The sequence below is a fragment of the Micropterus salmoides genome, unplaced genomic scaffold, assembly GCF_014851395.1.
Source record: "Micropterus salmoides isolate LMB-PRFRI ecotype aquatic unplaced genomic scaffold, ASM1485139v1 Ms_hic_scaffold_2, whole genome shotgun sequence".
Taxonomy (NCBI): domain Eukaryota; kingdom Metazoa; phylum Chordata; class Actinopteri; order Centrarchiformes; family Centrarchidae; genus Micropterus; species Micropterus salmoides.
In genome coordinates this window covers 47,311,585-47,337,533 of record NW_024041150.1, presented here as the reverse complement: position 1 = coordinate 47,337,533, position 25,949 = coordinate 47,311,585, and the positions used below count along the sequence as shown (strand labels likewise).

The window sequence follows — 25,949 nt, the reverse complement described above, 5'->3', positions numbered from 1 at the left end:
GGAGACCTTTTGCTGCGTTTACTCCTCCCGTCCAGACTAAAACGGTTAAAACGGAGAAGTTTGGAAACGCTGCCGACCCCGTTTCGCGTTTTGAAACTCCGGAGGGTGTTTTAGTGAAGACGGGCCAAAACGGAGGACTGATTGGATCTTATTGGTCATGCAAAGCAGAAGCACGATGCTGCGGATTTGACGTTTTTATTAAAATATTCTGTGCCGTGCAAATAACACTCAGGCCTATCTGCCTGTTCTGTGCAAGTCGCCGTTTACTTTGCAACGACTCCCAGTCTGTTTTCCGCCGCTACATTCAGTAACAGTCCCAGCTCGTTATTGGTGCATGCAGAAAAACCTGGTGTGATTCTTCGTCTGCATTACTTTATTCTTTCACCAAATCTTCTGTAACTACAGAACAGACCATCTGCTTCATGTTTACACCGGCCAGATGTGCGTTCTCAGTCGTTTTAATGTAGACGGAGATCAACTCTGATACGCAGCTAAAACGCTGCCGAGGATGGAGGATGGATTTGTTTTAATTCTCCGTTTGTGTGGACGTAGAAAGACTGAATCTGTCGAACAGCGTCCAGAAGAAAACACACAGCAGTCTGTGAATTCTGCAGCGCAGCCTTACGGAGACGGCCGAGACCTCGTTATTGACTTTTATATTAACAAATGTTAAATAAATGTTTGGATTTAATTCATTTCAATCACAAATGAATCAGCACTTCACATATTAAGACGTTTATTTTGTGGAGGAAAAGGGACCAAAAAAGATTTAATGTAACTTTTAGTTTTTATCATAAGAGTTTTTAATGTTCTTTATTACCACCTGCCTTTAAATGTGAAAGAGATAAAGATTTGACATTCACCGTGACAGTTATTGATAAGATATATTTCGTGGTGGTAACATTTGTGGCCGTATGTCACTCAGCTCTGGTGTTCAGTGGAAGAGTTGAATAAAGATGCTGACGTTAGTTTCAGCTCTTAGTGTTTGTCTGTGGGGGTTTTAACAGGAATCAGTGTGAGAAGTCCCCCGTGATCTCGTTCAGACATGTTATTGTGGGTCATGTGATTTGGGGAACTGGTCTTGGTCCTGACTCGGTCTCGGTTTGGGGCGGTCTCCACGCAGCCCGGTCTCTAAACACTTTACAGTTAAAACAGTCACATGGATTAGTCAGACATCTTTGATTTAATATTAATCATGCTGAATAATTTCTAACAGCAGCTAATGCTCACTTTACCTGGTGACACAGTTATTGATTATAAACCCTCTGATGGTTTGAGATTATCTGCTCTGGCTGCAGTCTGAGCTTCGGCCTCAGGGGGGCGCTGCAGGCGTGTTGTTGTTTGTTCTCATCAGCTGTCAGGAACAGTAAACAACTACATGTGTTCTGATTATTATTTATTATTTCAAGGCATAGAAAATGTGTGTTTGTCAGTTAACAGTTAATTAAAACGTGTTATAACCAAACTTCTGTTTGTTTTTTAGACATTTTATTCAACGTTCTGAACTTTAATAGTTTATTTTCATTCTTTTTTCTTCCGCTTCCTTTTCAGCACTTTGTTTTTCCATAAAAACTTTCTTTAACTGTCTAAATTCCACATGAACTCTAAAATATTCGTCAAACTGTGACTGACAGCCCCGTCCAGGCACACAGGAGGAGGGCGGGGCCCCAGAGTGCGCATGACTGAGGGCCGATGGGAGTGGAGGGATTAGGACTTCATTACCCAGCGTGCACCGCGTGTGTTTGTAAAATCCCTAAAGAGGATTTATGTGGATCAGAGAGACGACATGCCGCTGAAGAGAGAAGGTGAGACGCTTCTATCAGACGGCTTCACACAGAGCGCCTGTTGTTTGTTTCTGTTTGTTTGTTGTTTGTTCAGTGTGTGTGTGTGTTTACTGCGTTCGTGTACTTCTTGTACTGTGTCTGTGCGCTCACTCTTACTTGAATACTTGGGTCTTTGTCGTCGTCAGTAATATTTGTGTCTGTCGCTGTGATGTCACCTCTGACCTCCAGTGAAACAGGAAGTACTGTGTTTTCCAGAATGTTTGTTTATCAGGCGTCTTTAACCAGGACGGTGCTGCATCACGTGACCTGTACTACTCATAACTAAGCTGCCTTCAGAAACACAAACAAACAGCCGTACTAGTAAAGTAGCAGTAGTACAGTAGTAGTAAAGAGTAATTTGGGGTTCAGTATACTTCAAGCAACAGGTGCCCCTAAACAGTACTAGTTGTGTTGGGCAAGTTACTCCCAACATGTACTGCATTATAGGTAACTAGTTACTGTGATCTGAGAGTAACTAGTTACAATATGACTGCCTCTGACTTCTACTGCTTTACTCTACTTTAAGTTATTTTCACTGCTCGGTCAGGATGAGCTGACCGCAGCCTCTCTGATCAGGAAAGTAACTCGTTAAAAACACAAACACGCAGCCTAATGAAATCTATTTACCCACGATGCATCAGGGGAGCTGCCGTCTGGTTAAGAGGAGCCGAGCTCCCCTGTTGTTTGTTCCCTGCCTACAGACTCGACCGTCAGACTGCAGCAACAGGAAGTAACGTTACTCTTTAACTCATGGGTTGTTTTTCTGCTGCTGAAATGTTTCTCTGTGTTTGTGAATTATATAAAAACACTTATTTTAGTAATGTGTTCTATAAGAGTAGTACATTATACTGCAAAGAGCAGTACATTATACTGCAAAGAGCAGTATAATGTACTGCAAAGAGCAGTATAATGTACTGCAAAGAGCAGTACATTATACTGCAAAGAGCAGTACATTATACTGCAAAGAGCAGTGCATTATACTGCAAAGAGCAGTACATTATACTGCAAAGAGCAGTACATTATACTGTAAAGAGCAGTACATTATACTGCAAAGAGCAGTACATTATACTGCAAAGAGCAGTATAATGTACTGCAAAGAGCAGTACATTATACTGCAAAGAGCAGTACATTATACTGTAAAGAGCAGTATAATGTACTGCAAAGAGTAGTACATTATACTGCAAAGAGCAGTACATTATACTGCAAAGAGCAGTACATTATACTGTAAAGAGCAGTATAATGTACTGTGACTGTGTTGCTTTTGTAACACTCAACACTAAAAGTGATAAAAGTGTTGTTTCTACTCACAATACTACTGCTCATAATACTACTGCTCATAATACTACTGCTCATAATACTACTACTCATAATACTACTACTCATAATACTATTACTACTGCTCATAATACTACTACTCATAATACTACTACTCATAATACTACTGCTCATAATACTACTACTCATAATACTATTACTACTACTCATAATACTACTACTCATAATACTATTACTACTACTCATAATACTACTACTCATAATACTATTACTACTACTCATAATACTACTACTCATAATACTATTACTACTACTCATAATACTACTACTCATAATACTACTGCTCATAATACTACTGCTCATAATACTACTGCTACTAGCCGTAATACTATTTATAGTACTGCTACTACTCATAATACTTCTGTTACTACTCATTACTAGTGTTTTTAATAATAACGGTCACTCTGATGTGAAGTAAAATCAGCCGTACGAGGTGAAACGTGTTGTTTTAACTCGACTTCAGGCGAACTTGTATTTCACGTGACGTCCGCAGCAGCACGATGTTCCACCTTTAGAAGAGCTCTGGAATAAAATGATCTGCACAAAGACAATAAATCAGGAAACTGAGAAAGCTGAAGGCTAAAACCTCATTAATACTCAGAGCAGCGGCCTCTCCTCATGTCTTACATTTGCACCCACTGGATGAGGGATCCAGAGGAAAAATCATCCAGACGACTTTAACTTTTCTATTCGTTACATTCATCCTGTGATCCACCAGTGTAGGCAGGACACTCCTCACCTGGTTGCCGCCACACACGCTTGACACCATCTGAACCAAATAAGTTTATCCTGGTCTCATCAGACCGCAGGACCTGGTTCCAGTGATCCATGTCCTTGCTGGTCTTCAACAAACTGTTTGCAGCTTTCTTGTGCATCATCTTTAGAAGAGACTTCCTTCCATGCAGACCAGTTTGATGTGCGGCGTATGGTCTGAGGGAAAATGGGCAATCGGGCCCAATGTGGACGTTTTCACTTAAGGGTGTCCTCCCTTTTGTTGCCAGCGGTTTAGACATTAATGACTGTGTTATTGTGAGGGGACAGTAAATTTACACTGTTATACAAGCTGCACACTCACGTACCTGCCACATGAGCTGTAACAGTGAAGGGAAGTCAACGCCACCCGCCAGGAAAACACACAAGAAGAAGAAGAAGGAGAAGAACAGGATGCGTTGCTCTGCAAAGTCCCTAAAATAGATATGTGGGTACGACACAGATCGTGGTGTTGACAGGTTTGAAGGAAGAATAAAGACGAGCAGCAGAAATACAGGAGGAGAGCAGCAGAAATGTGACCTCTTTGAAGGAGAAACCCTCCATTTAAGTTTCTGCATCAAAGAAAACGAGCGTCAGACGGCAGAACGCAGCAGCTCGCGATGACATCAGAGGGTTCACCATGACAACAGCCTTAGTTTTAACTGACAGCACTCCTCTTCTTCGTTGGTATCATGACTGACTGAGACACTGGCCATTTAACAGCAATGTTACTGGGTCTGACTGTAGGACTGCAGGGTCCAGTAGGGTCCAGTACCGTCCAGTAGGGTCCAGTACAGTCCAGTAGGGTCCAGTACCATCCAGTAGAGTTCAGTTCCATCCAGTAGGGTCCAGTACAGTCCAGTAGGGTCCAGTACCATCCAGTAGGGTCCAGTACAGTCCAGTAGGGTCCAGTACCATCCAGTAGGGTCCAGTACAGTCCAGTAGGGTCCAGTAAAGTTCAGTAGAGTTCGGTTGAGGCCAGTAGGGTCCAGTACAGTCCAGTAAAGTTCAGTAGAGTTCGGTTGAGGCCAGTAGGGTCCAGTAAAGCCTGTGTTGGTCATGTCTCCTCAGATACTGAGCGGGCCCTGCAGGTGATGGAGGCCTGTCAGGCCGGAGCCACTGATGGGGTCAAAGGTCGTGCAGAGAAACTGCTGAACATCTTCCAGAGTGACCTGTTCCAGGCCCTGCTGGGTAACACGCACACGTTAAACACGCACACGTTATCTTGACTGTCATAACACTTCACAGCCATTAGGTGTCAGTGTTGTGAGAGAAGTCATGTGAAGCTAACATTAGCTGCCTAACAGTAGTTAATATTAGCATACAGACTCACAGCAACACATTTTTGTTGGGCTAATTGTTGGCTCACTTACAACAACTTACCACCACATGCAAAATCAGACATTTAGCATTTAGCTAACTGAACCAACCAACAGTGAAAGAGGTAATACGGAGCACAGATGACATCCCTTGCCTGAAACCTGATAAATGCTGGTCAATAATGACCTCTGTCTGGAAGATACAACTTTTGACTTAATGGGTAAATAGCGTCAGTTACCTTAGCATAATCAGACATTTAACTCTCATTATAAACTCTGAGACACGGGTTTCTCCGTCTACATAGACAGAAATCAAAGTAACACCTACATTTACAAATCTTTTAGCCTTGGAAACTGTTATGTTTGGAAGCTATGCTAGCTTGTGATGCTACAGTGACTTCCTGTTAACATAGCTGGTTGCTCCTGATTGGACAGCGCTGCAGAGGTTTACTAGCCATAAAGTTACACAAGTGTTTGCCAGCTGAGAGGTTTCTTATGTGTTAAAGGTGCGAGCTTATTGAGTGAATCGGTGGTTAGCGAGTTAGTGGTTACGAGACAGAATGTTCAGACTGCTGCAGCTCAGGGTCCTGGTCTCAGACTCGTCGTGTTAATCTGGTCTTAATGGTGTCATGAGTGTGACGTCACAGTTCAGTGATTGGACGAGATGTTCACCCACATGTAGGGATTAGTCCTGAGTGCGTGTGTCTTATTAACTCTAACTGTGATCTGTTTGCTGGCTCTCTGTGCTCTGATTGGCTGATCACATTAACAGGGTCACAGGTTTACAGTTGAAGGTGAGAGCAGACGTGTTCATGACAAACAAACAGCACAGAATCTGACTCTGGGGAGTTAAGGTTTATTAAATCTACCAAGGTTCAATTAAAATAAAGTTAATCAACAGATTTAAGTTAAATATTAAACATATATGTACTGTACATGTATATATACACAGGCGATACATAAATGTGCAGCCGAGGACAATTCTACACTGTTCCAATCTATGAAATGGGCTTTGCATGAACATATCTTCCTGTAGTGCGTTAAAATTAAGATTATCTGGCACTGATTGGACTTTAAACAGAAAGTAATGAGCATACAGTGGATCTGGACCTGATAAAAAGCATTTTTATACTAGTGATCTCTACTGATGACACAAGAAATATATACTGCAGGGGAATAGGTATCAATATGTTAAAATAAATCATTTTAATTAAAAAAGTTATTATTGAAGGTTGCATGTGGGGTTCCCCATGGTTTGCGTTATAATAATTACGTATGTTAGTTAACACGTAAGATCGCTAACATAATTTAGGTTACTTTTCTGGGGTAATAAGGTATATTACATAATGTTGGAAATCACACATAAATTACATCAAATCGAATATTTACAAAGTCAGTTTCTTGACTGTATAAAGTTAAGTTTTTATTAAGATACCAACACCTTATACGTCCATATATTACTTAGTGTGTGGAAGTCTGGAGAAATAGATCATAAAACAATAATGATCCACTGTCCCTACATCAAACAAGCCAGAAGAAACGCGCCAACTATAAGCATCAAACTCACTGTTATTAAATGAAAAACTGAAATCATGTAACGAGTTAAACATCAGTTACTTTCAGTTATTAAAATGAGAGAAAGTGGATTAATGAATTGCTTTATGTTAAACAGGTGAATGTGTGGAACAACTGTGGCGAGGAACTGAACATGTGTTGCACACAGACAAAGTTTAAAAACATATTATAATAATTAATTAATTAAATTTAAAGACGTGAAAGACTGCAGAGACCTTTATGTGATTGTGTTATTTACTACTCTGGTGTTTCTTCTTCTCTGTTATTGATTGCTGACCATAAATCAGCGTACAAAGTGTTCTCCAACAACAGAAACACCAACAGGCGTCTTCATATCTCCACATACTGATCAGGAGAAACACCAAAGTATTCTGGTTTCACAACAGGAAGCCTCAAACACAAGAAATGTCCAGTCTTCATCAGTTCAAATCAGTTTTTAAAGCAAAAATGAAGTTAGAACATTTAAATTAAAAGTACCAGGCTTGGTGGTACTTGCGCTTTCCTTGACCACACAGTGAAACTGTTATTCAGTAATAGTATGAGAGTATAATCAGTACTTAAAGTATTAAAGCAGTAAAATGTGCCTGTTGTACTATTGTCTCTCCTCTCCTCAGAGTCTTCTTCCTCCTCGTTAATGTAAAGCAGGATGTTGCTGTTGTTATTGTGGAGCTGGAGCTCATTCTCAACTATTTAGTTTTAGACTGCAAATAGTTTTCTGTCAATCAACTAATTGATTAATTGATTAATTGATTAATCGTTTCAGTCAACCTGTTCTCACTCCCAAGTCGTCACAAAGGGAGTCATGGTCAAGACCTGTTGGCGTCTGTTTGTAAGCACTTTTAGCACTTAGCGTAATAGGCAAGGCAACTCCCACTCTACCCCCCCCCCCCTTCCTTTTTTTGAACACTTAGGGACTCTAACCCTGAAGGGGACTGTAACCCTTTAACACTTAGGGACTCTAACCTTAAGGGGACTGTAACCCTTTAACACTTAGGGACTCTAACCTTAAGGGGACTCTAACCTTAAGGGGACTCTAACCCTTTAACACTTAGGGACTCTAACCTTAAGGGGACTGTAACCCTTTAACACTTAGGGACTCTAACCTTAAGGGGACTCTAACCCTTTAACACTTAGGGACTCTAACCTTAAGGGGACTGTAACCCTTTAACACTTAGGGACTCTAACCTTAAGGGGACTCTAACCTTAAGGGGACTCTAACCCTTTAACACTTAGGGACTCTAACCTTAAGGGGACTCTAACCCTTTAACACTCTGTAATTCTACTCGGCCCTGTTAATTGAGGATCAGCTGTGTGAAATAGTACAATCAAAAGAGCTCTCTGAGCTTTTTAAATAGTGTTTACTGAAAATCTAAACTCAAAGAAAAAGAAAACAGGACAGTAAGAGTTACAGTGTAAGTTATCAATCTACTAGTTAAAGGCAGTGGTAAAAAGAAGTCTTCAGTCTTGATTTAAAGAACTGAGAGTTTCAGCAGACCTGTAGTTTTCAGTGTCATTTATGAACTCTAAAAGCTAGTGTATAATAACTCAGAGAAAAATCAGAGTAAGGAGGTGGTTGGGTGGGCAAGAAACCAGACTTTCACACAGGAGAACGGTGTTCATTTCCCCATGTGAAACAAAAAGTCAACATTGTCTTATTTAAGTATCATCACTTAACGTAACTTAGTTGTTTTAACCCAAACCGTGGTCTTTCCTAAATCTAACCAATCTGTGATGTTTCACAAAGATAACCACTAGTTTTATTTTGAAAATCTAACCAAAACTTGACCGTGGAGCCCTAGAGATCCAAATACAACACTAAAGGGTACCCAGGGTGTTAAAAAGAGAGACGCCAAGGAATCTTGATCAAATTTCAATATGTGACGAACTGGGAACGAGAACAGGTTGTTTCAGCTGAATCTACACATATAAACTGATGGAAGTTTAATTTCTAAAAAACTATCATGTTTTATATATTATAAGCCCATCTTATGTTTTCTTCACAAATCCTAACGTGTAACAAAAGCTGTCAGAGAAACGTGGTGAAGGAAAAAGTGGCATGAAAATGTAGTATATGAAATATTCAAGCAAAGTACAGGTACCTCAAAATTGAGTACTTAAGTAACTTTAGTTACTTTCTACCACTGGAGGAGGAGTGATGCGATTGGTCAAAACGTGTGTGTGTGTGTGTGTGTGTGTGCGCAGACATACAGGAGTTCTACGAGCTGACGGTTTGTGAGAACCAGACGACGAGCCGACCGCACACACCTGGACAGGTATGAACACACACACTTCCTCCCTCGCTCTCTCTCATTCTTTAATCCACATGGCAACACCCATCACTGTTACCTAGCAACAGCTGCAGCAGCATTACCGGGGCAACAGCTGCATAACACCATGGCAACAGGAGCTCTACCCCCACCACCCCCACCTCCTCCTCCTCCTCCTCCTCATCCTCTCTCTGTCTTGTTGTCATCAACCAGCGAGTGACTCAAGGAGGTGTACCCCCCCCCCCCCCCAAATAAAACACACCAGTCTCTCATCTGTCTCGCTCGCCCCCCCCCCTTCTCTCTCTCTCTGTGCTGGCAGACAGAGGGATAGAAGAGGCGATCGAGTGAGCGAGGATAGACAGACAAACGAGGAGAGAGAGAGAGAGAGAGAGAGAGAGAGAGGGGGGAGGGAGGGCGACAAGCGAGATCTCGAGCATGAGTGTGTGAGTGTGTGTGAAAATGTGTGTGTGTGAGTGTGTGTGAGTGTGAGTGTGTGTGTGTGTGTGTGTGGATATGGACTGCCTCTGCATTGTCACCACCAAGGTAAGAGCAGACCGCCCGCATGCATCCGCTAAAACACACACACGCGCTTTATTGTGAGGACACACACACACATGTTGTATCCTCACAAAGCGTGCGTGCGTGTGTGTCCTCATAAGCCATCAAAGCCGGGTTTCATGCGTGTGTGTTTGCTGTTTCCGTCATGTTTTCATTCACTACCCTGCGTCTCGCTCTCTCTCTATCTCCGTTCACATGTGTGTGTGAGTGTGTGAGTGGTTAGCGTGGCCGCATTAGCATGTATGTTAGCTCAAGCTAGTCTGGTGGGTAGCCGTTAGCATGGTCGTAGCCGGGGTGTTCAGTTCAGCACATGTGGGAGCAGCATGTCACAGGTAGAGAGGCACGGAAACAAACAGGTTCTTTACACTAGATACAGGCTCCTTTTATCTCACGTGTGAACGAAGAAATACATACCGACCTGTATGATCTGTTTGAAGTGTACAGAATAAGTGCAACAGGTCGTGTCTTGTACTGGGGGGGTTAGTAAAATGCACTGTCACTCTGATCTATTTCATTCGGTGTCCGATGTAAACTAGCTTCTCTTGTCGTTGTTCGTTAAAGTAAAATGGAGGTAATGAAGAAGTCGTGCAAAACACATAATCAAGTCACCGAAACATCTTGTCCAAAGAGTTAAAGCTAGGGGTCATCAAACCTCTGCACCACTGAGCTCAGAATAAACCTACAAGTGCCCAAGCTCAAGAGAAGCAGCATAAACTCCTGAAGGAGGCCCTAACTGCTTGTGGATACCCAAACCGGACCTTTGTAAAAACAGCTAGAATATCCAACACTGCTGGTGCCGAGAAAAAGAAGATTAAACTCAACAACAATGTGATTCCATGCGAGTATCAACAAACATACCTGTGTTTTTTAAACCTAAGAACACGCTAGGACAGATACTACATTTACTCATTTCCAAAGCGACTTACAATTGCTATACATGTCAGAGGTCGCACGCCTCTGAAGCAACGAGGGGTTGAGTGTCTCGCTCAGGGACACATTGGTGGATGGGTCACAGTGGGAGATTGAACCCGGGTCTCTCACACCAAAGGCATACTCTTAACCGGTGAGGAGGGCTGAGACCCCACGGCTGTGTCCTGTCGCGCAAGATGCCTTCAAACTGCGTCAGTTTCTTGCTGCCTTTGACGGACCACCGTCACTACGGATGAGTATGCGCTGTGACTGCCATACCAACGAGCCTGGCTTTTTGCCGTTGCGGACAAGTTGTGTGTTTGGTACCCCATAGACCCCCATAGATTCAAATCCGGGTGGCTATCCGTCACACTGCCTATTCCCCTTGAACCTGGGTGGTTGCGACAGCTCACAAAAAATTCACAAGATGGCGGACACACAAGTCGAATGTATGTTGTTTTTTGGTTATACGTTTCTGACTTAGATTGGTGAAAAGTAAGCGAGACCTAAACACTGTACTAACTTATTAACCTGTAACTGTAACCAACCAAATTTGTTTTGTGTGATTTCTGAGGCGTCTATTAGTCATTTGCCTTATCAACAGGTTAACACTAGCTGACTAGCGATCCATCACCTTGACAACAATCTCAAAGAGGTTAAATAGATGGGACTCTGTCTTGTCTTAGTCCAGTCTCTACTGGTGTGGTGTCTGGTTTGTTCCTGGTGCTTTAGCTCTGGTTTGGTCCTGTATTTAACTGTGTTTTAGATCTGGTTTGGTCCTGTATTTACTGGTGTTTTAGATCTGGTTTGGTCCTGTATTTAACTGTGTTTTAGATCTGGTTTGGTCCTGTATTTACTGGTGTTTTAGATCTGGTTTGGTCCTGTATTTAACTGTGTTTTAGATCTGGTTTGGTCCTGTATTTACTGGTGTTTTAGATCTGGTTTGGTCCTGTATTTAACTGTGTTTTAGATCTGGTTTGGTCCTGTATTTACTGGTGTTTTAGATCTGGTTTGGTCCTGTATTTACTGGTGTTTTAGATCTGGTTTGGTCCTGTATTTACTGGTGTTTTAGATCTGGTTTGGTCCTGTATTTACTGGTGTTTTAGCTCTGGTTTGGTCCTGTATTTAACTGTGTTTTAGATCTGGTTTGGTCCTGTATTTAACTGTGTTTTAGATCTGGTTTGGTCCTGTATTTAACTGTGTTTTAGATCTGGTTTGGTCCTGTATTTAACTGTGTTTTAGATCTGGTTTGGTCCTGTATTTAACTGTGTTTTAGATCTGGTTTGGTCCTGTATTTAACTGTGTTTTAGATCTGGTTTGGTCCTGTATTTACTGGTGTTTTAGATCTGGTTTGGTCCTGTATTTACTGGTGTTTTAGATCTGGTTTGGTCCTGTATTTAACTGTGTTTTAGATCTGGTTTGGTCCTGTATTTAACTGTGTTTTAGATCTGGTTTGGTCCTGTATTTAACTGTGTTTTAGATCTGGTTTGGTCCTGTATTTAACTGTGTTTTAGATCTGGTTTGGTCCTGTATTTAACTGTGTTTTAGATCTGGTTTGGTCCTGTATTTACTGGTGTTTTAGATCTGGTTTGGTCCTGTATTTACTGGTGTTTTAGATCTGGTTTGGTCCTGTATTTAACTGTGTTTTAGATCTGGTTTGGTCCTGTATTTACTGGTGTTTTAGATCTGGTTTGGTCCTGTATTTAACTGTGTTTTAGATCTGGTTTGGTCCTGTATTTAACTGTGTTTTAGATCTGGTTTGGTCCTGTATTTAACTGTGTTTTAGATCTGGTTTGGTCCTGTATTTGCTAGTGTTTTAGATCTGGTTTGGTCCTGTATTTACTGGTGTTTTAGATCTGGTTTGGTCCTGTATTTAACTGTGTTTTAGATCTGGTTTGGTCCTGTATTTAACTGTGTTTTAGATCTGGTTTGGTCCTGTATTTACTGGTGTTTTAGCTCTGGTTTGGTCCTGTATTTAACTGTGTTTTAGATCTGGTTTGGTCCTGTATTTACTGGTGTTTTAGATCTGATTTGGTCCTGTATTTGCTAGTGTTTTAGATCTGGTTTGGTCCTGTATTTAACTGTGTTTTAGATCTGATTTGGTCCTGTATTTGCTAGTGTTTTAGATCTGGTTTGGTCCTGTATTTAACTGTGTTTTAGATCTGGTTTGGTCCTGTATTTAACTGTGTTTTAGATCTGATTTGGTCCTGTATTTGCTAGTGTTTTAGATCTGGTTTGGTCCTGTATTTAACTGTGTTTTAGATCTGGTTTGGTCCTGTATTTAACTGTGTTTTAGATCTGGTTTGGTCCTGTATTTAACTGTGTTTTAGATCTGGTTTGGTCCTGTATTTAACTGTGTTTTAGATCTGATTTGGTCCTGTATTTGCTAGTGTTTTAGATCTGGTTTGGTCCTGTATTTAACTGTGTTTTAGATCTGGTTTGGTCCTGTATTTAACTGTGTTTTAGATCTGATTTGGTCCTGTATTTAACTGTGTTTTAGATCTGGTTTGGTCCTGTATTTACTGGTGTTTTAGATCTGGTTTGGTCCTGTATTTACTGGTGTTTTAGATCTGGTTTGGTCCTGTATTTAACTGTGTTTTAGCTCTGGTTTGGTCCTGTATTTAACTGTGTTTTAGATCTGGTTTGGTCCTGTATTTACTGGTGTTTTAGATCTGGTTTGGTCCTGTATTTAACTGTGTTTTAGCTCTAGTTTGATCCTGTATTTAACTGTGTTTTAGATCTGGTTTGGTCCTGTATTTAACTGTGTTTTAGCTCTGGTTTGGTCCTGTATTTAACTGTGTTTTAGCTCTGGTTTGGGCCTGTATTTACTGGTGTTTTAGATCTGGTTTGGTCCTGTATTTAACTGTGTTTTAGCTCTGGTTTGGTCCTGTATTTAACTGTGTTTTAGCTCTGGTTTGGTCCTGTATTTAACTGTGTTTTAGCTCTAGTTTGGTCCTGTATTTACTTTTGTTCCTGTCCTGGGTTGGTTTGAAAGTGTTTCCTGCTGTAATCCTCTTCTGTATATTTTCCACAGAGAGAGAGTGAGATGGGTTTGGTGTCAGAAATAGCTTCTACTATCTTTAGCTACATCAGTACCGTTAATGGACACACATACTCTCAGAAGTCTTGTTGTGTGTTCAGACCACGATTTCACTCACTCCTGAGTGGACAATCTGTTCCGAAAGACCAATGCAAAGACCTTAACCAGAACCAGCACAGACCAGTTTAGACGAGTTTTAGACCAGTGATGACCCATTCAGACAATCTTAGAGTAGATGTTACTCTGTGGTAGACTAGTTTAGTGCAGTAAATTCTGGTATAATTAGTTTTTGACTGCAATATTATTTAAACATTTTGTTTTACATCATCATTCAGACTAGTTCAGACTAAGGCCAATTTTCATTGTTTTTGACTAGTTTAGATCTTCTTAAATTGCCTTTTTTCCAGTTTTATATCAGGTTCATTTGCCTTTAGACCACTGAAGGCCAAGTTTTAGGCTTTGACCAGCTTTATGTAGCTTCACACCTAGACAGACCCATTTGTGGTAGTTTTAACTGGATCAAAGTAGTTTTAAACCAGTTTTATTTAGATTTTCACGTCTCTTTTCATTTCAGTTGTAGATAATCATTGGCCAGTTGAGCTCAGTCAGTCAGAAAGGCACGTGTAAACACAGACTGTGAGTATCAGCCAGGCAGATTTCCAGCAACACGTCAACACACTTTACACAGCGGCGTATTTATACGCTAAATGAGCCTCTTAACTCTTCACTGTCTGAAAGTGAGCCAATGCCAGGGCCCTGAGAGGCTCAGCTCCATGAGGTCACAGCATCATTCGTTTTCAAGTCTTTTACTAGTGTTGATGATCTCATAAAGGTTGCTGTCTGTCTGTCTGTCTCTTCGTCAGTCAGTCAGTCTGTCTGTCTGTGTTTGTCTCTCAGTCTGTGTCTATTTGTCTGTCTGTCTGTCTGTCTGTCAGTCTGCCTTTCTCTCTGTCTGTCGCTCTGTCTCTCTGTCTGTCAGTCTGCCTTTCTCTCTGTCTGTCGCTCTGTCTCTCTGTCTGTCTCCTTCTTTATGAATCAAGGCTAGCTCCTCCTCTGTTGGGTGATGTCAGTTGCCGGGCAACAGAGGCTCTCAGGGCCTTCTCGTTACTTTGGCAACCGCATCCTCATCTCTGTCTCTTCTTCTTCTTCTTCTTCTTCTTTTTCGTCTTCTTCTTCTTCCTTTCCTCCATTAAACTATCTGGGGGAGATTTGGAATTGAAATGAGTCTTTAGGTCACCTTGGTGTGAGTGTGGATGATGTCATGTTTTAATAACCAATCAGATCAGTCTAACCTCGTTGTGACAGAATTTATCGTGTCTATACACCAGCTGGCCAAAAGTTTGTGGACAGATCTCTGATCTAGGTTTGTTTCTTTCCGGTTTCTCTGTTCTAATGTTTACATACTTTAATGGGACATTAAGGGGTTAATTAATGGATAAATTAAGGGGAAATAATAGATTAGCTGCACTAGTTTATGAGTTTTTAAGGTGTTTTCATGGCTTTTTAACTCTGAAGTGTTCAATGAAAGCCAATTTGAAGCACTAGAAATTATTTCAAATTAAACACCCATGCAGTTCCTGGGGTTGTAGTAGTGCTTAAGGGGGTTGTTGGGTGCTTGAGGAGGTTGTAGTGGTCCTTTGTGGGATTGTAGGGGTGCTCGAGGAGCTTGAGGAGATTGTACAACCTGCTTGAGGAGGTTGTACAGCCTGCTTGAGGAGGTTGTACAGCCTGCTTGAGGAGGTTGTACAACCTGCTTGAGGAGGTTGTACAACCTGCTTGAGGAGGTTGTAGGGGTGCTTGAGGAGGTTGTACAACCTGCTTGAGGAGGTTGTAGGGGTGCTTGTGGAGGTTGTACAACCTGCTTGAGGAGGTTGTAGGGGTGCGTGTGGAGGTTGTACAACCTGCTTGAGGAGGTTGTAGGGGTGCTTGAGGAGGTTGTACAACCTGCTTGAGGAGGTTGCAGGCCTGCTTGAGGTGGTAGGAGGGGTGCTTGAGGAGGTTGGAGGATTGCAATTGGAGGTTGTACAACCTACTTGGGTAAGTTGTAGGGGTGCTTGAGGAAGTCAGGGAGTGCTTGATGAGGTTGTAGAAGTGCATTTGGAGGTTGTACAACCTATTTGAGTATGTTGTATAATGGTCCTTGAGAGGCTTGTAGTGGTGGTTGAGGAGATTGTAGTGGTCCTTGAGAGGGTTGTAAACATCCTTGAGGTTTTAGAGATCTTTCCGCAGGTTGTGGACATCCTTATGATGGCAGCAAATTAATGTCCATGGTTTTAAAGTCTAAATACCTGGATTGTTTTTGAAGGTTTAGATTAATGTTCAGTTTAATGGGAATACTAAACATACTGTTGTCTGCTAAGAGATGCTAATGGACTAATACTAACAGCTAAAGCTAACACCTGATGTGATCTGTGTCTCTGCAGAAGTATCGTTACCAAGACGATGAGACTCCGCCTGTTGATCCCAGCCCCGGTCACATGACCCACGGACGCAGCACTGAGCTGAGCCACGCACACCTGGACGGATACACACACCCTGCCGCTTTAACCGTACGCACACACACACGCACACACACTGTGGGGGTTCTGCACAACACTTTCAGACTCCCAGAATTCAGCTATCAGTTAAACGATGAGGTCCATGAGGAGGAGCAAGGGTTCCCTGAGGTTTGAGAGTCTCTTGGGGAGATTTTTGTGGTGCTTAAGAGTAGCTGTCACACCAGTGTGTGTGTTTGTGTATTTTCAGATTAGATGCAGATTTTCATTCCGCCAACAGGAGGAAGCAACACACAGCATGTGCATGTGTGAGTGCAGTACAGTCACACAGAAAGATAATTAAACATAATACCTGGTCAATACAATGCTCCCCTAAGAATTGCCATGATCATTTTTATGATGGATTGGTCCTCATGAACTGCAGTGTTTTCTCCCAGTTCTTCTGTTTCTATCAGTAGAATCAGTTTGTGGTCTGTTGTCTCCACCAGAGGAGGCTGTTTACTGCAAACTGAGCTGAGATTCATAGACAGATTTCAGTAACAAGAGCTCAAACAACAGTGATGAACTTCATGCATGCAAGGAATTTGCTGTGGTTATAAGGTGCTACACATAGACAAACATACAGTTGACATAGATAAATGTAGAAATATATATGAATACGGAATAGCCAGAAGGTATCTGAAAAACGCCTGTTTTGTTGGTCCTTGACAAGGCTCCTATGTTTCTAGGTTCCAGATGTCCTTGACAAGGTTCTATGTGTCCTTGATCAGGCTACAGTGGTTCTGTATAGAGAAGTCTTTGAGGAAACTCTGGGAGTGTTTGATATGGTACTATGGGTCCTTGAATAGTCAAGTCAAGTGAATTTCTATTCTATTCTATATCTAATTTCTAGTGAGGTTCTATGTGTCAGTAGGGAGGCAATAAGGTCATTGAGGAGGTTCAATGGGTCACTGAAGAAACTTAAGGGTCAATGAAAAGGTTCTGGGGGTCATTTAGGAGGCTTCAGGGAAATTGAGAAGGTTCCGGGGGTCATTTAGGAGGCTTCAGGGAAATTGAGAAGGTTCTGGGGGTCATTTAGGAGGCTTCAGGGAAATTGAGAAGGTTCTGGGGGTCATTTAGGAGGCTTCAGGGAAATTGAGAAGGTTCTGGGGGTTATTGAGGAGGCTGCAGAATCACTGATGTTCTGGGGGTCATTACTGAGGCTATAGGGTCACAGAGGAGGTTCTATTGCTCATTGAGGAGGCTTTAGTGTCAAAAAGGAGGTCCTGGTGGTCATTTATGTGGTTGCAGGGTCATTGACAAGATTCTGTGGGGCATTGAGGAGGCTCCAGGCTCACTGCAGATGTTCCGTTGGGTCATTGAGGAGGCTTAAGGGTCAATGATGAGGTTCTGGGGGTCATGAAGGAGGCTATAGGGTCATGGAGGAGGTTCTATGTGTCAATAAGGAGGCTTTAGGGTCACTGAGGAGGTTCTGGGGATGATTTAGGAGGCTTTAGGGTAATTGACAAGATTCCGGGGGTCATTGACGAGGCTTTGGGATAATTGAGAAAGTTCTGGGGGTCATTGTAGAGGCTATAGGGTCATGGAGGAGGTTCTATGGGTCAATAAGGAGGCTTTAGGGTCACTGAGGAGGTTCTGGGGATGATTGACGAGGCTTTGGGATAATTGAGAAAGTTCTGGGGTCATTGTGGAGGCTTTAGGGTAATTGACAAGATTTCGGGGGTCATTGACGAGGCTTTGGGATAATTGAGAAAGTTCTGGGGGTCATTGTGGAGGCTTTAGGGTAATTGACAAGATTCCGGGAGTGATTGACAAGGCTTTTTTCCTCCTCTATTGGGTCATTGAGGAGGCTTTAGGGTCACTGAAGAGGTTCTATTGGGTCAATAAGGAGGCTTTAGGGTCACTGAGGAGGTTCTGAGGATGATTGACGAGGCTTTGGGATAATTGAGAAAGTTCTGGGGGTCATTGTGGAGGCTTTAGGGTAATTGACAAGATTCCGGGAGTGATTGACAAGGCTTTTTTCCCCCTCTATTGGGTCATTGAGCAGGCTTTAGGGTCACTGAAGAGGTTCTATTGGGTCATTGAGGAGGCTTTAGGGTCACTCAGTAGGTTCTGGGGGTGATTTAGGAGGCTTTAGGATAATTGACAAGATTCTGGGGGTGATTGACAAGCCTTTGGCGTAATTGAGACGGTTCTGGGAGTCATTAAGGAGGCTATAGGGTCACGGAGGAGGTTCTATGGGTTATTGAGGACGAAGAAGAAGAAACTCAACACAGTGGAACATAGAAACCCCAACGCCATCTAGCGTTTTGGTGACATAACTGCAGAGCGACACAGACACTATGCTCATGACGGAACATATACGCATGTATAAACTGGCCTCTTGGGGGGGGGGGGGGGTCATTGAGGAGTTTTTATGGGTCCTGGGGAGGTTTGCAAGGTCTTTGAGGAGGACACACACACACAGACACTCACACACACTCAGGCGTGGGCTGCTTCTGCCCACTCTGAATGTGATGCATCCCTCTGCCTTTTTTGCTCGACCGTCACCATGGCAACAACAAGAATGGAGGGAGGGGGGACAGGGGTGGGGGGTGGGGGGGTGTTACCATGGCAACAACATTAGCCTGAATGTGTGTGTGTGTGTTTGCTGAAATCATTCTTTTTGGAAGAATTCAATTACTCTCTCTGTTTTCCATTGTCTCTCTGTCTCTCTCTCTCACCCCCCCCCCCTTCTCCAAGCGGCCGAGTGACATCACATAGGGGAGGGGATTCCTTCAGAGAGTGAGCGAGAGAGGTAGAGAGACATAGAGACACATTGAGAGAGAGAGGGTGATGTGCAGTGGAGCGTCAGGAGGGTCGAGCAAATGGAGAGCGAGAGAGAGCGAGCGGGCGAGCGGAGGAGGAACGAGGGATGACAGAGAGGGCGAGTAACAAACAGCCTCTCTCTTTTCGGAGGATTCGTTCGGTCTTCATCTCTCTCTTCATCTAACAGGATTGTTGTCGTTTATCACCTTTCTCTCTTTCTCTTTCTCTCTCTCTCTCTCCGGGTGAACGAGGGATGACTGACTGATGTGTTGAGCTGTCAGTCATGTCCGATTCTCTCTGCTTCGTTAACGCGTCCGGGAAACGGGAGCTAACAAGCTTAACGAGTTTCTGCTGAGCGCACCCTCTCGTTCTCCCTCTGTTCCTTTCTCTTTCTCTGTTTGCTTGTTAATTATTCATCCATCAGTCTTTATGTAACAGCCTGAGGAGAGAGAGAAAGGAAACAGGAAGTGATGTTTGTGTCGGTGTGGTACGCTAAGAAGATGGGAAGAAGATTCATCAACAACGTGAGGAGAGCAAAGAGACACAGGCAGAGGATGATGGTAGGAACCGCTGCTGCTGCATCACAGCCTTCATAGCTCATGTTGGCTTATGATTGGCTCTGGAGAAAAGGGGGAGGGGCCTGTCAATTAGCCAATCATGTTTCAATGAGGAGAATGTTAACGTAACCTGCCTGTCTGTATTTTGATGAACATGGCTACCTTGAGTTAGTTACAGGACTATTAGCTTTTATCGCATTCGCACGTGTGTTCTTATTTAATGTTTTTTTTTGTTTGTTTTAATGTAGTAAGACGAGTTATAACCATATCCTTAAGTTGAACTTTTATCTTGGACTTTCGTTAGCTACAGGACTGTTAGCTTCGATCTCTGGCTAGCGTTTAACCTTAACGTTAAGTTGGACTTTTATCTTTAACTTTAGTTAGCTACAGGACTTTTAGCTTCAATATAAGGCTAGTGTTTGCACATGTGTACTTATGTATTTTTAAGGTTTGGTTTTAATGTAGCAAGACAAGTTTTAACCTTATCCTTAAGTTAGACTTTTATTGGCTACAGACCTTTTAGCGTCAGCTGAAGTTATAAACTTGTTATCTTTGACTTTAGTTAGCTACATTACTGTTAGCTTAAACTGAAGTTACAAAGGTTTATATTGCTTTGACTTTAATTAGCCTCTAAACTGCTAGCTTCAGCTCAAAGAAGCAACTACAGTTATGTTTAGCTAGCTGCAAATTCAAACTTTGACTGATTATGTTGTTTAGCTTCAAGACTGTTAACTTCGCAACTAGAATCTTATCCTTGGCTTCATTTAGCTACAGTACGGACATCTGTGAAGATTCACCTATAATTCTCCAAGGTGGGTTAAAATCAAGGGGCAACTTGGAATACTAATAGTTTTGATTTCACTACGGCCGTTGGTAAGCTCCTAGATTTTTATCTTCAGTTAGCTGCTAGACTGTTATCTTAGAAATAACATACAGTGAATGTTTCCTGTTCATTCCTGGTTAACATGAAGCTGTGTTTCCCCACATTAATCCTGGTCCAGGTGCGTTATGGACTCAGAAAGCAGCTGGACTCACAGACTGAAGCTGTATCATTAGTGCACACTCACTTGTATCACTGTGATACTGTGGAGAGGCTTTCATCTCAGCAGTTATGTTCCTGACCTTTCTAAACAGCAGAACGAGCCTCTGTCATCTTGCTGTGTGGTCGAGAGACATCCACACAGAGCGGGAGAGAGAGAGCTGTCAGGGGAAATGAGGAAGAGGTTTAATTAATTCAGAGTGAACTGTAACGCGGTCTCTCTCTCCTGCTGTCAGTCTGCCTCTCTCGCCCCCTCTCTCTCTCCCTGTTATGTAACTACTGAAGCTCTCTGTTCTCGCTCCTCCAGATTCTCCAGAGACAAACACAATGAAGTGAACTCTGTGTTGTAGTGTTGACAGCTGTTCAGCCTCAGGGACTCAAACACAGTTCAGCATGTTACTGGCAGACAGACAGGCGGCCAGACAGACAGCTTCTACCTCCTTATGAACGGCTGCTACCAGTTCCTCCTCTTCCCTGCCAAGTTACCGATGACAACCAAAATGTCAACCACCAAGTGCAACACGTGTTGGTGGCATCATGACATTAACTGCAGTGGGTGAAATGAACATGATGAAGTTTGTGGAGAGCTGCAGCGTGTTGATGCTGGGAGATAGGGTGGTGGCGTATACAGACAGGTTGACACACATTGCACTGACGATAAAATGTCAATGCTAGGAAGTAGGACAGAGGTGTATCCTGGTGCATCACGTTAACCCATGATGATGCACACCGCCGCCATGCAGGCTGATGCAGGAAGGTATTAGTATTTGGAGGCATGGTCAAAATACCCTGTGGTTGTCTGCCATGTAATATTCTTTGTTCAGACTTTGTTCCTTGTTCTTCTGGTTTTGAAGCCACATACACAAAGTCCATGTTACTGACAAGACCTGTGCTGTTTATTAAGGCAGCGACCTGTCGTTTAGTTTTCATGAAATTCAGTTCACAATAAAGGGATAGTGTGGTGTAATGCTACCTCTGTGACTGCTGTCCTTCTCATTCCTTGGCAACCAATAAGAACATTCTTGCAACCAAGTCTGCCGCTTGTTTGCATTTATCACGTAATGTACACACAGCTTTTACATGTTGCCATGATACTGGTTCATGTTAAAACACATTCTCACTCCCAACTTATCACATGTGGACACTTGGTCAAGACCCCTTAGTGTCTCATTTTAACGCCCTGGGTACCCCTTTTTTGTTGTTTTTCAACGTTTAGCACTCCACGGTCAAGTTAGCAACAATAAATATGGTTAAGGTAAAATGGTACAATTTGGTTAGGTTTAGGCACCAAAACTAACTTTTTTGGTTTAGGAAAAGATCATGGACATGTCACTCAACTTATGTAAGTGAAGTAATGTTACTTGCATACTTACGTAACCTCCATCCATCCATCCATCGTCAACCGCTTATCCTGTGTACAGGGTTGCGGTGGGCTGGAGCCAATCCCAGCTGCCATCTTGCGAAAGGCGGGGTACACCCTTGGCAGGTCGTCAGTCCACCGCAGGGCCATGCATAGACAAACAACCAGTCATGCTCACACTGACACCTAAGGATAATTTTAGGGTCAACAATCAACGTAGTCTGCATGTCTTTGGACGGTGGGAGGAAGCAAGAGTACCCGGAGAGAACCCACACAGACAAGGGGAGAACATGCAAACTTCACACAGAAAGTTTGGAACACACAACCTTCTTGCTGTGAGGCGACAGCGCTAACCACCACCCCACCGTGCTGCACCTTATGTAACCTACGTAACTTACATTAAAATGTTGACTTAATGTTTGACATGGGAAACGAACACCAGTTTCCTGGGTGACAGTCCAGAGTCTGGCCTACCGTCCACTCCAACCACCTCCTTACTTGGACTTTACTGTTAAATATGGTGGGTGGTGATGGAGCAGTGGATAAGCCATGTGTCTTTGGTGTGAGAGACCCGGGTCGAGTCCACTGTGAGACACCAATGTGTTCCTGAGCAAGACACTTAACCCCTAGTTGCTCCAGAGGAGTGCGACCTCTGACATATATAGCAATTGTAAGTCGCTTTGGATAAAAACATCAGCTAAATTAATAAATGCAATGCAAATATTCTACACCTATCTTTAATGTACAAAAGTGATGCTCCAGGCCTTCCCCAATGCATTGAACTATAATGCTAAGAGGCTAACAGGTCTTGACCATGTGTCCATATATGACAACGGAGTGAGAACAGATTGGTTGAAATACTTAATTCAGGTACTGAAAGCTTGTTGAAATTCTGTCACAGAGAATTGTGATGATTTGACGTGGCTGACTGGAGCAGGAAGTAAGTTCTGTGTCACTGGGGAATCAAAAGCCCTGATTTGCTGCTGCTCCTCCAGGCTTGCCTTCACACTGATGGATGAGAGTGATGAGTTTCTGTCCGTACATATAAATATAAATGGAGTTTAAGTGTTGTAAATACGTCCTTACGCTATAGCAACCACCTTTTAACACCTGTTGTGCCCACTCTGTGTCCTGGAGAGCTCAGGTTCTTCATGCCTACCCGCTCTGCCCACACCTACTTAGCTCCTGATTGGCTGAACACACCTGGTCCAGACAGTTAGGTGTGGGTAGAACACGCATCATGGAGTATGTGCAGGGCTGTTGTTATACACAACTAGGTATGTTCACCACTGATCTCCATCAGAGGATCCACACCTGCCTGCACACCTTAGCCACCACCCACTAACCATCTAGAAACACCATAGCAATTAGGTAACGTTACATTAAATCATTTGGCAGATGCTCTGATCCAAAGAGACAGTTTGGGGTTCAGTGTCTTGCTCAACACGTTGAGATTGTGAGGAGAACCACCAAGTCTACAAGTTATCCAAAACCAGCTCAGCACAAACACCTGGGCATCAACACCTGATCAGCTTCTATAAACCTGTCAGCAGGTTACAGAAGCTGAACTCATTATTAACGCTATAAAGAAATTTGTGTAACAGGAAGATCCTGGATTTGGTCTGGTAAGATGAAAGCACTAGCTGACCTTATATTACTTGTTAGAGTTCCTGAAGCCTGTAGTTTATTTCTGCAAGCAGCCAAAACCTGTAGTTTATCAATCAATCAATATATCAATCCATCAACATTTATTTATATAGCACTTAACAGCAACCAATATGTGTCCAAAGTGCTTTACATCAGCCACAAATAAACAACACAGCATTCAATAAAAGACAAGAACACATGAAACATAGAAAACAGTAAGTCAGATAAGGTTTCCTAAATCATCAGAAGAGGGAAGTTGTTACACCACTACTGTGTATTAAAAGCCATTCTAAATAAATAAGTTTTGATTTAAAATGAACATCTGTTATAGTGCGAATGTCAGGGTGGAGCTTGTTCCAGAGTTTTGGGCCAGCAACAGCGAAGGCCCGTTCGCCCCACTGTTTGTACCTGGATCTCAGGACTTCTAAAGTCCGTAGATCTGAAGACCGCAACTGCTGATTTTGCCCACCCAAAGTTAAAAGCTCGGACAAATACTCCGGGGCTAGCCCATTTAAGGCTTTGAAAACAAACAGTAAAATCTTAAAATCAATTCTAAAATGCGCCGGAAGCCAGTGTAGTGTAAAAAGAACGGGAGTGATGTGTGCACTACTAGATGTATTTGTTAAAAAGCGAGCAGCATAATTTTGCACAAGTTGAAGACGTGAGATGGATGTTTGACCAACATAAAGAGTGTTGCAATAATCTAGCCTTGAACTAATAAAGGCATGAATAGCCGTTTCTAGATTGTGCCTGTTAAGAAAAGGCTTTACTTTAGGAGACGAAGTTGGAAGAAGCTCGTTCTGACAACATTGCTTATCTGTTTGTCAAATTTAATGCCACAGTCGAATGTCACACCCAGATTTTTGACTGTTTGCTTGGCGCATGAAGTCAATTGATTGATTGATTGAAAATGTTGAAAATATGTAGTTTATTTTGTCTGTCAGCAGGTGAAACCTGTAGTTCTGTTTTTCTGCTGATGAAAATGAATGTGTCTCTGTGTTTACATTTGAGTGTAATTGGTAGATTAATTATTGGTAAATCTGCAGCTGAAGGCCACACTGATTTCTGATCAGACTGTGTTTTTTTACCTTTATGTATTTGACTCATTCAAAACAAACGTGATTTGTTGTCTCAGCAGGAAGTGATGTAACAATGACTGTGTGGAACAGATGCTATGAGAGAGGTGGTCGCTATAGCTACAGTTACAGTTGCCTTGGTAACCGGCCCCCTGAGGGCTCAACAGCTGTTACCATGGCGTTGCCGTGGAGACGAGCAGTCAGCAGATAGAGATGCTGATGTGATTAAACATTTTCTGTTTTTATAGATGAACGGATCCGAAGGAGAGCTGGAGTACGAAGAGATCACACTGGAGAGGGTGAGACACACACACACACACTAATACACACTAATACACACTAATACACGCACTATTACACACACTGGAGAGGGTGAGACACACACACACACTAATACACACTAATACACACACTATTACACACACTGGAGAGGGTGAGACACACACACACACACTAATACACACTAATACACACTAATACACACACTGTTACACACACTGGAGAGGGTGAGACTCACACACACACACTAATACACACACTGTTACACACACTGGAGAGGGTGAGACGCACACAAACTCTATTACACACACTGTTACACACACTGGAGAGGGTGACACACACACACACACACACACTAATACACACTAATACACGCACTATTACACACACTGGAGAGGGTGAGACACACACACACACTAATACACACTAATACACACTAATACACGCACTATTACACACACTGGAGAGGGTGAGACACACACACACACTAATACACACACTGTTACACACACTGGAGAGGGTGAGACACACACACACACACACACTAATACACACTAATACACGCACTATTACACACACTGGAGAGGGTGAGACACACACACACACACTAATACACACACTGTTACACACACTGGAGAGGGTGAGACACACACACACACACACACTAATACACACTAATACACACTAATACACGCACTATTACACACACTGGAGAGGGTGAGACACACACACACACACTAATACACACTAATACACACTAATACACACTAATACACACACTGGAGAGGGTGAGACACACACACACACTAATACACACTAATACACACACTATTACACACACTGGAGAGGGTGAGACACACACACACACACACTAATACACACTAATACACACTAATACACACACTGGAGAGGGTGAGACACACACACACACTAATACACACTAATACACACACTATTACACACACTGGAGAGGGTGAGACACACACACACACACACTAATACACACACTATTACACACACTGGAGAGGGTGAGACACACACACACACACTAATACACACACTATTACACACACTGGAGAGGGTGAGACACACACACACACTAATACACACTA

At 42.6% G+C, this 25,949-nt stretch overlaps 1 protein-coding gene across 2 annotated transcripts in view; it reads left to right on the top strand.

The window, feature by feature from the left end:
* The first annotated feature begins 1,559 nt into the window (after window positions 1-1,559).
* The window catches only part of LOC119912410 (disks large homolog 4-like), a 35,380-nt gene continuing 10,990 nt past the window's right edge, over window positions 1,560-25,949 (top strand). The window contains exons 1-5 of one of the 2 annotated variants that reach the window (XM_038731591.1): window positions 1,560-1,805; window positions 4,980-5,099; window positions 9,005-9,075; window positions 16,000-16,125; window positions 24,807-24,857. In XM_038731591.1, the coding sequence (XP_038587519.1) occupies window positions 1,787-1,805; window positions 4,980-5,099; window positions 9,005-9,075; window positions 16,000-16,125; window positions 24,807-24,857 (387 nt within the window). In that variant the 5' untranslated portion in view covers window positions 1,560-1,786. Of the gene's footprint in view, window positions 1,806-4,979; window positions 5,100-9,004; window positions 9,076-15,999; window positions 16,126-18,916; window positions 19,440-24,806; window positions 24,858-25,949 lie in introns of those variants that run through there. The other variant, XM_038731592.1, reaches the window with a different exon arrangement.